The sequence below is a fragment of the Saccoglossus kowalevskii genome, chromosome 18, assembly GCF_978046115.1.
Source record: "Saccoglossus kowalevskii chromosome 18, keSacKowa6.1, whole genome shotgun sequence".
Lineage (NCBI taxonomy): Eukaryota > Metazoa > Hemichordata > Enteropneusta > Harrimaniidae > Saccoglossus > Saccoglossus kowalevskii.
In genome coordinates, this window is record NC_140658.1 from 16,495,719 (window position 1) to 16,506,432 (window position 10,714).

The following is a 10,714-nucleotide window of genomic DNA, read 5'->3' on the forward strand; positions in this document are numbered from 1 at the left end:
CTCATACATGTGATTTTCGGGTGGATTTTCATCAGCAGAGCGCACTGAATTGTGGGATAATAAAAAAAAAAAACCTCAACATGTGTGCACATTTTAAGAATTCTCCACAAAAATAATTGAACCTCTGTAATTTGTGTATAAAACAGATAGCATCAATGATTGTTACATCGTTATTTTTCCTCTATAATCATTATTATAATCTATTTAGTTCGTGTTGAATTGTGTTTGCAATACAGTGAATTATTATTATTACTCTGTGTTTTTATGTAAATTTGCCAACAAAATCCTGACTTATGTGTAATGAGTTATACCGGTCTTGTTGGGTTAGTACAAAATGGAACATAATATGTAATTTGGATCCGTTTTTTTTGTTTTTGTATAGCTAAAGAACACAATCGACCGTCGCTGTACACTGTATCACTGAAAACAAAATCGAATACATCGCCCTCTCTCGATGGCATTGCACTAAATAATAACTTGTGACGTCACCTTCTTTTAACCGCAACAATAATTACATTTGTTCATTTCGTGTATGCTTCTAATTCCATGTGAAATTATTTCAACATTAAATTTGATTCAACTAACTTTTTGTCCAGCAACACGCGCAATTCAGTATGTAATCACGCTACGTTCAGTGTGTTTCACGTTTTATTTGCCGAAATTTATCGTTGAAAAAAAACAAAACAAAAAAAACATTTGATTTGATTGATTTTTGTTTATAATAACATTTTGTTGACCGATAGGTGATTAGTGGTTACAATTGAAACACGATATATCGGCAATCATCTTTTGAGCATACAGCGCCCTCGTGTGGCAAACCTTACACTTCCTCAGTCTGTCAGGTTCCCCCACTATTGGATATACTATTTGTACAAATGAACACAAAGCAATATCACTTTATTTAATATGTGTATATATTTTATTACAAAAAAAGTCATATTTACATATCCTGAATATAATAATGCTGTGAACAATAAGAAGAATATACCAGCTGTACTAGGCTGGCCTAAGAGGTATATCGTCGCTAAAACGTAATAAAAAAACCGCTTTTTATGAACTCCGAGCGTCACCAAAAAACCGCTTTTTATGAACTCCGAGCGTCACCAATTCCAAAAAGAAAAGGATCGCAAAGTCAGGAACTTGACGTGGCCGTTAATGGTGCACTTTGTGTATTGTTTGTTCCATTTGTTCGCACATAGAGGTAAAACAAAAAACTTCACCGTGACGCCTGACTCGGGGCATGGTTATTTGTCGCCTGTTTAAAACTAAAGGCGAATATATTTCGAATTTCAAAATCTCAACATTATTTCCCTCTGACGTCCAACATAATAGGACGACTTCTTGAATGGGACATTTTCGTAATGATGACGTAACCAGAGCCATTGTTGTTTCCACTTTGCTCATACTTAGTACGGCCGCTGTTAAATGAAGCTCCCCCACCGGCACAACTGCCGGTGTAATAATCACCGGAGCCCCCTCCAGAGTAACCGCCACCACCGCCAGGTCCTCCCCCACCGGAACGAGTGCCTCCACCACCGCCAAACCCGCCGTCCAAGTTTCGGTTTCCGCCCTCGCCGCCTAATCCTCCTTGGATGAAAGCGTGTCCACCGTGCTTACCGTCGTTATTACGCCACCCGCCCCCTCTCGTCAACAAACCTCCCCCGCCACCTCCAGAATATTTATAATCAACCAAGGGGGCGCCGTTCCCATTTTCTCCACCGGGGAAACCACGCCCTCCTCCAGGGTTACCAGTCGTGGATTTGCTGCCGTCGCACAAGTCCGACCGCGATGACATCCAGAAAGTACCTCCGCCACCACCGGCGATAACGAGAGCAGTGTCGTCTTCTAGCGTGACAAATGTACCGCCGCCGCCGCCACTTGATAGGTTGCTCTCACCATTCAAACTTTCCTGTCCTACCAAAATGTGCAACTCGGTTCCTGTCGAAATAAACGAAAATGTTCACTTTAATAAAAAAATATTAATACAAAATTTGATCAGTCGTTAGAACGCGTGCACAGACCTATCGACCGAGAGAAACTGGTCCTGTACCCCTCAACTTGTTTTGTTTTGTTGCCATCATATAGTTCATACGATAATCATCAAACTAATGTTTAAACACAGACCATTTATTGGTTCAATTGTCAATAAATAAATAAATAAATAAATAAATAAGATGAATAACCAAAATGTCTTCTTTTTAACGGGACGAGAAATCTTGCACTAGGACACAAGTTTGTCTTAATCTTCCAATTTACGGCGTCCTTGGAACCTTCCAACGCCAACGACGAATCGGGGTATACTACAATAATTACCATCGTTTATAATGCCGCCACGTTTACACGATTTACATGGACGTACACCTGAATCAACACATAAATATGTCCTTCATTTTTTACTATTATTTGGCAATTTTACAGCAGTTCTTATCATGGGGAGCAAAGATCATGAACAAAACGTGGAAGCGCTTTAATAGCCCTATTCCATGCACTCCGCCGGAACATCCCGGTCGCGCAACGCATTTCCCGTTTGAAAAAACTACTGAACTTGAAGGCGGAAAAATATAAAGGATATTGTTTTTCCGTAATACGATATGTTTTCAATTATTAAACCTGAAATTATCCCTAAATGTTGTATCATATTACCTAATTGTCTATTACTGATCGTGTAGTACAAGTGATTGAACTCGTCCTCAGCGGTGCGGACTCGTCAAATCGCATCAGTACATACATAAACTTGAAAACACGTACGTTCACGCAACCAGATCACACCTGACCACGTGACTGGTTACACTGTGTATGTGCACAACAGCATGTAGTATACGTTTGAATGTCAGGTGACAACAATCCCATTCTTTACGAAATGTTTACGTAAAGAACACGCGGAATGCGTGCTTCCGGTGTGTGTGCTTGTTTTTTTTAGGATACTGATTTTTCTATTTCCTATGTTTTTTCCTCGGTTTATTTTCAATAAGACTGTTAACGAGTTGTCTGTGCATTGATCAACCCCAAAAGAAATTCACGTAACACTGCGAACGGTAATCGAAAACCGATTAATGGTAAGCCGATTAATTATTGGTTAGTATAGTTAAAAGGCAGATTATACGTAGTCGACACGCCCTTCAGATAAGAACATATAACGGTGACCCACATTGTCGAGGTCAGGGGTTATTTACGTCACGCAGCAAGAATCCTTCGCAGCCCAAACGAGCACTAAGTCCAAAAAAATGTAGATGTGATTGGGTTAGTTTCTAAAACTGTCAAGTTTGTTTCTGTGTTCTCATATGTGAGACAAAAATGGGCTAGTATCTTACCATATATGGTATGGTAGAAGACATTTCAATTACTCCCAAGATTACAATGGCAATTCATACCTTGGCTATGTGTCATACGATAGCGATATGATGACGTTTTTTGCTTGAGTACGAAATACAGTACGATAATTTCTCTTCGTGCGGATATTAAAATCGTAGTTTTAATTATAGGTATATCAGGGTAGTCGAATAAAATAAACGGGCCTTGTGTGTATGACTGTTTTACTGGTGGAAAACAGATGACCATGCCTTGGAGTTCGGTTATTGGGGGATACTCCTCTCTGACAATGGCGACATTCGGGATTTATCGGGATTTCGTAAAATAACATTTACATTAATAGTGCGTCTTATATTTTTCCATGGGACAGTGTGACCCCCCCCCCCCCAAAAAAAAACACACCACTACCGTCATGGTACATCATGAAGTCGTGTGTAATCACTTGCTATGTGGAATGGTTCTACTTTACACGAAAAGGGACTGGACTGTCAACTGCTTTACCTTAAAAGGGAATGTCAGTTGGACGGTGAACTGAGTCCCCGTCGGTACCCACTAATGTGATTTTTATTTGGGAATCGTATACAAACCTTTGGTTAAATGAAACGTTCCTCGAATGGTTGCTCCTTTTCCGCGATTTTTAAGGTACTGCTGCCCATCATAGCCACCTGCTGCACCTACAATAAAAATAGAACAATCTGTCAGAAACATTCAGAATCATCGACTTATCTAAATTCCAAAAGATTCTTCAGAATGCATGATAATATTGTTGAAAATATGGTTACTTTTTCTTTTAAAAAAAAAATCAATTACCCAAGTTGCAAACTTTAATAGGCCATATATCAAGATCGGATAAACCTTCTGACTGAAAAAGGACACCTGGTTTTACGACTACCTCACATTCACCCGCACTCAAATGCGTACCGGGACGCAACCGAGTCAGAAGGCGAGCCACGCGAGAATGGAAATGCAAACAAACATGTTAATATTTGCAAATATGTATTACTAGTTTACTTATATTTTATCGATAACAAGTCTAATTTTATCTATACTCTTGTAATTTTCATTTTTCCGGGGTGAACAACGAACAACGAACCGTAGAAAGGTATGTAATCAAACGCATTGTTCGAGCGTTCAATTGTTTCTGTCCAAACTGAGGTCAATGACTGATGTTGGACGCAGCGTGACACATGTGATATCCTAGCGAAAACTACATTATCCCACATTTCCGACGGCACTTGATTTCACGTAAATACAATAACCATTCTTATATAGGGTCACACGGTACAATGCACAGTGAACCGTCATCAGCCATGATTTCTTTTGTTTTGTGTCGGTGCCAATAAGTCGTTGAAGGAGGAAAAAACAGATGTTGCGGTTGTCAAGGAATTGAACAGTAATACTCTAATTGTATTAAATCCATATTTCAATGCACAGGAAGCAAATTCTATTATGTGAATACTTCGTACTTAGTTAATTTCATAATTTCTTCAGGAAGGAAATCTTTTATGAACCTTGATTCTGAACCGCAATCCGACACCGGAACACTGTTATGCCGTGGAAGATGTCGATTTTGTAGACGGAGACTGACGGGGATTTTGTAGACAGTGGCTGACGCGATGAGTAATCGTGGCCGATTAAGTGAAGTGAAAGTGGGATAATACATGCACGTATAGAGAAACCATGTTTTACAAATAATAGAATCTCTCACCTCAAGAGCCTGGGACGATATTTTTATAGACGAGTTGGGGAGTGTGAGACAAAAATCTCAACGAGTGGGAAAATGTTCTTTCCCGTGACGTTGCAAACACTGCGACAGACACTTTTAAATTCCCGTGACGTTGCAAATACCGCGAAGACAGACACTTGTAAGATTCCCGTGACCCTGTAAGCACCGGGGCAGTCACGTGTAGTATTCCCGTGACTGATTTGTGTGTTCGGTTAGATGGAACGTAACCACAGGCGTACCTAGTACGCTATCTAGGAATAGAACGGAATTCCACAACGTTCTGAGATGGATATAATGTGTCGCCAAAATGCCACAGTGTGTAACAGTGCCGTTCTCGTGTGCCTTCGTAATTTCTGCTGGATGCGGCTGGTTTAATCTTCGGACCGATTGTTGTTGTTGTTGATTGCTAGCCCCGAGTAGTTTCCTTGTAACTTCACGGCTAGCTAGTGTATGAATCCATTGTTTCCGTGAGTTATGTTGAAGACTCGGGACAATGGGAAAAACTTTCAATATTTTAACGTGTTTTGAATGATTTTGTTACAAAACGATGAAACAATACACTAAAATTTGCTGTCGTAGTAAAACAAAAACAGTTGTTCGATGTAATAGAAACAGCGCATGCGCAACGAATTAGCTGTACGTATAGGTTAACTCTTCATACAGTTGTAAATCTGTTCAAAATACACGAATTCGTTGTCATAGTAATACCTTTATGAAAGATATGTTTTGAATATGTAGGTTTTGGTAGGTTTATATAAGTCATAGCTGGATTATGCCGGTTGGGATAGGTTTTGGTGAAGATCCTCTATTGTAGGACCTATGATTTATAGTACGTAGGATATGGTTGTTGCATGTGAGGTTATGGTCGTTTCAAAGACGCATATAACATGCCATGCTTTGGTTTAAATAGGTTATGGTTGGTGTATGTGAAGTCATGGTCGTTACAAGACGTATGTAACGGGACATGTTTGGTTTAAGTAGGTTACGGTTTGTGTATTTAAGATTACGGTCTGAAGGATTTATGCTTTTAAGTGTTTTCAGAGTGGGTCACATGATATGACGTTAATCCCTTAATGTATTTCCTAAATCCTATAGCCACATGTTGTTCTGTTTGAGATCACACGTGATCCGAACCACACCGGAAGTGAATGACATCATACGCAACCGATTCCAACTCGATGAAACAATGTCACGTGTTTTTCTGCCAAGAATTTAAAGATGAATATTTTCAATATTTCACCTATTATAATAGTAAATTTAGTAATAATTGTACTTAATATTCTCATTTTGAATTTTGTGTGTGCTAAGAACCACATTCTTGCATTCGAAACCATTTTATTAAATATAACTGTTCAACCATTGAATGTAAAATGGCGTAATAATACGTACAGTGAGCAGTAAACTAGATCTACCTTCGGTACGTGAAGTAGTTGGTTGGTTGGTAGATTCAGGGACTATTTTGGGATAACTATATCTAATTATAAAATGTTTGCATTGACTGATTTTGGTCGCACAAAGTCCATATATGGCGTAAGACCACCAGTATTCTGGTTTAGATGTTAAAAATCGCATGATCAGATAATTTCAAGCATGTTTCAAGGTCGCCATCACCCGTTGTACCAGAGATCAACGGTCACTCACCATATCAATAATGTTTCAAGATATAATTGTTCGTTTCAACTTAAACACTGTTACGCCAGACATAACATAGATGGCGTCTTATCGCCATGTGTTCAGGGTGGTGGTAAGGTTCGCGTCGAAATGGTATCGTATTGGTGCCAAAAAGCACTTTAAATGGCGGCAGTCGTCGCGCGGCGTCCTGTTCGATGTGGGACTCATAGCGACGTATACAACGCGTGTAAAATACATTGTTTATTTACATGAAATTCGAACACGTGCTGCGCGACGACCACCGCGCTTTAACATTTATATGATTTGACAATATGTCACAATAAACAACACAGAGTTAAATTTAGTCACAACTCCTGACACAACAGACCCATAAATCTTTATAAATTCCAAAATTCAAACTGAAACGAGAGGTTTCTATTGGATGTTTTCAACTGACGACTATGCACACTGCGCTCGTTGATTGGCTGGCTGGATTCGACTGCCATTCAAATTTATAAATATTCATTAGGATGACGGAAATTCGATTCGTTGTGCCAGAAGTAATCTATTTCCAAGTTTTATTATCGGACAACAACTATTTTTGGCTTGACTGATGTTAAATTCAAGTTGGCAGCGAGCCAACCTACCTGGCTTGCGTCACACAGCGTGGTGTAGATAGCATGAGAAATACTAGTACTACGCAGATAAAATACTGGTCTGAATAAATCAAACGAGGCTAATCTTAACAAGCAGGCGTTAGTTATACTGATAGAGACTCCATCAAGTTGTCTCTCAAGTTCGCCGATCTAAATCAGTACAGGGGCGATAAGTATTCGCCAAAAGAATACCCACCGTGACACATAGAACAATTACATGCCAGGTCATATGACGTGTTGAATATGACGTGTTGCTTTCGAAACAATATCATGGGTTTACAAAAAAAAAAAAAAAAAAACTGCATTATGCACGTTCGCCAGTTGCGCCCACTGATTTTCTTATGGTTGGGTGGACTTGATCACTTGAGAATTTTGCTGACTTCGGGAACCATTGATCATGCAGCGTGAAATGAAAGATGTATAGTTGTAACTTTTGAATGATTCACACTGTAATTAAACTACTAATATTGCAGCATCGTTAATTCAAAGGAGTGTTCAGCGCACCCATGCATACGAGACCAATCCTGATTTAACCACGCAAATGTGACGTGCGTACCCCGCCACGAATACACGTGTCGTTATAAAAAAAAAAAAAACTATGTCCTTTACGTCAAAAATATCAAGGCTAAATTCGACCTTGATAAGCGTTGGAACTGGCACGGCGGATATTGTTTTATTTTTGTAAGTAATAAATTAATAATTGCCAATTCTTTTTATTTTCAATTTGATATCGCATTTAATAGGCTTCCATTTACCATCGTATTTGGGGCGAGGTCAAAGCGCGTATTTATAAATAATTTGAATATTCATAAGAAAATCATCAAAATGGGTAGAATGTGCACACTGCTTATCTGCTTATAGAAAACCCGTGAAGAAGAAAATACCGGCAACAAATGTTTTACATAATGCGTGCAAAATTCACCAATCAAATATTCGGTAGGCGAATGGCCAATCAGAAACTACACACCTGCGGCTTCTATGATGTAATCACTCGAATGAGGTACTGTGAATACCTGAATACCGTCATTCAGTCTGACTAAATGTTCGTGATCTTGGCCGCTGTAGTGGTCGCCCAGTGAAGTGGGTCCAAATCGCCCGTACGTACCGAGAGTGGTGAAGCGTGCTGTGAATTGAAAAGGAAATTAATATGAAATTAGTGTTAATTAAAATTCATGAAATTTGGGTAACTGGAGACGATTTTATGTGATTGCTGACAATTATATTCCAGTGCATATATTTAATCCGGTCATATCTATAAAGGACAACAATCGAATACAGGCGATATTGCCTGTGACCTTGAAATTGAGTTTGGGCATAGACCTAATGTATATGGATTGACTGTACGGATGAGGGGCGGGTGCACCTTTTAAATACGTTGAGTTCAAACATTTTTTACGAATCGTGATTGGTTTCTTCTAAACCGCCGTTGCATAGAACTAGATTTCGGAGTTTGACAATTTCTCAGTTGAGTCGAAGCTAATATACGTAAAAACAAAAATAACAAAAAACTGTCAACAAACAAACTGCTCTCTGATTGGTCTGAATGTTAAGTGTTAGGATTGGATAGCCAATCAGACCGCGGCAAAGACTCGTAAGTAGCTTGACTTGAAAATGATAACGTGCTGTTTCATTCAATAATGGCTCTCTAACTATATATAGTCAACATTTTTTTGGTCAGTCACGGTTGCTGGGCTGAATAAATTGGATGAGTGCCAAACGAGGACCACGCCGCGTTCTGATTTAGACTTGATATGAAGATAGTGGGCGTTGTTCACACTCAAAGGTGTCAGTTTAATAGATTTTCTATGAATTCAATCTCGCTGCAGGCAGGCACATTCTTTCGGTTCGCAACGTATGTAGAGTGACACGAACCCATTGGGACTGACGCTGTCATCGGATAGTTTGAATTCGTATCCAACAGCGATAAAATTTACAGCCGAGCGCCGAATTCAGTATCGCGACTGCTTCCAAAATTACGACATATTTTGTGTGATAGGCGTTGGCGCAGCAGAGTCCACAACCATGCACGCATTTTACCGCAACAAAATACGATCCTACTCCAAGAGTAAAACACGAGTAGTCGTATCGAATTTAACATTTATTCACTGGCAGTTGTACCGTGAATTTCTACGACTTCAGTGACCCAACGTTAAATTGTTTTATAAAAAAATGCGCCGTTTTTTTTCCGAGTTGCGTTTCAGATTAAAGTTACCTGCAGTGGTCCAGTGGCCCTGGAAATTGACAGGAGTTGTATTCCGGCAACAATGCGTTGATTCTACGCGGTATTCAATGTTTACGCTGCGGGGTAAAATATGTTAACTAAAATGGTATAAACATACAATACTAGCCAAAGCACAGCTTACATGCAAATATCAACAATTTTACACATTTATATGTAAACACGTGTAGAAATAGCGCGCAAATGGACCCAATATTTCTATATAAGATGTTTATATTGTTATTTTCAATAAAAAAAGAAATAGTTGGATAGTTTTTAAATGTTTCGGTGAAATATGTATTTCGAAGTACCGTGTTCCAGCATAGACCCTCCAGTCTATGGTTCCAGTAATCATATTCTAAAAAATATTATCGAATTTAAGTCAATTTTGAAGAATACAAAAAACGAAGACTAACATGGCAAGCAATTATAATCAAACACAAGAAACTTCAACAAAAGCGAAAGAAACAGCCTTTTAAATAGCAACGAAAGTTGTAAAATAACTTTAAATAAGAGTAGGCGTTCTTACCTGTGAAGCCACCACTACGACTGGCACACTGGCGGAGGGCTGCTACTTCACTGGCACACGTTTCCATTAAATCATCTAAACCCTCGGAGAAACCGCGTTGTAGAATTAGTAAAAGCCCGTAAAAGACTAACACGGGTCGTGTTCTGGGTGAAATCATTGTTAAAAAAAACAAACAAATATTTTTGAAATTGTAGCAGTGCGTCGAGGTATCGAGAAACACCCGCCACTGAAAATACCGGACTCGAAGTGAGCGATGTTACGCTTTGTACTGCGTTCTCAGTTGTGACTAGTACTCGAGATTAGCGTTCAAATATAAACACTCGGTTCGCCCACGCATAGAGAACTGTACGTTCGTTTGTCTTTTATGTACGTGTAAACCAGACGCGACGAGTGTGTGCACACAAGGTGCTTGTACCCCGGATATGCGACGTAAAGAGTGAGTAACGCTCATATGACGTCATCGAAATTAGCGTACCGTTATTAACCGAATTACTTCACTGAATTACAAATTCCGACAACTTTGAAATGCGCCGCGCCGCGTCTACTGTTTGTAATGTGAATTGCGGAACTACTTTCTGGAAATAGTGACTGCTGTCGAAATCCGGTTTTCGCGAGGAACGTGCAGAACACAATTGTGTTAAATTAAATCGACATTGATGACTTTC

The 10,714-nt window shown here is 39.3% G+C and overlaps 1 protein-coding gene across 1 annotated transcript; it reads right to left on the minus strand.

Moving 5' to 3' along the window:
• Positions 1-1,169: 1,169 nt before the first annotated feature.
• LOC102806979 (uncharacterized) lies at positions 1,170-10,317 on the minus strand. The gene is made up of 4 exons (XM_085492681.1): positions 10,050-10,317; positions 8,270-8,425; positions 3,897-3,983; positions 1,170-1,938 (listed from the first exon to the last, which is right to left on the minus strand). The coding sequence occupies exons 1-4, from the start codon at positions 10,204-10,206 to the stop codon at positions 1,304-1,306; spliced, it is 1,035 nt and encodes a 344-aa protein (XP_085348807.1). The 5' UTR covers positions 10,207-10,317; the 3' UTR covers positions 1,170-1,303.
• Between the last annotated feature and the right edge of the window lie 397 nt (positions 10,318-10,714).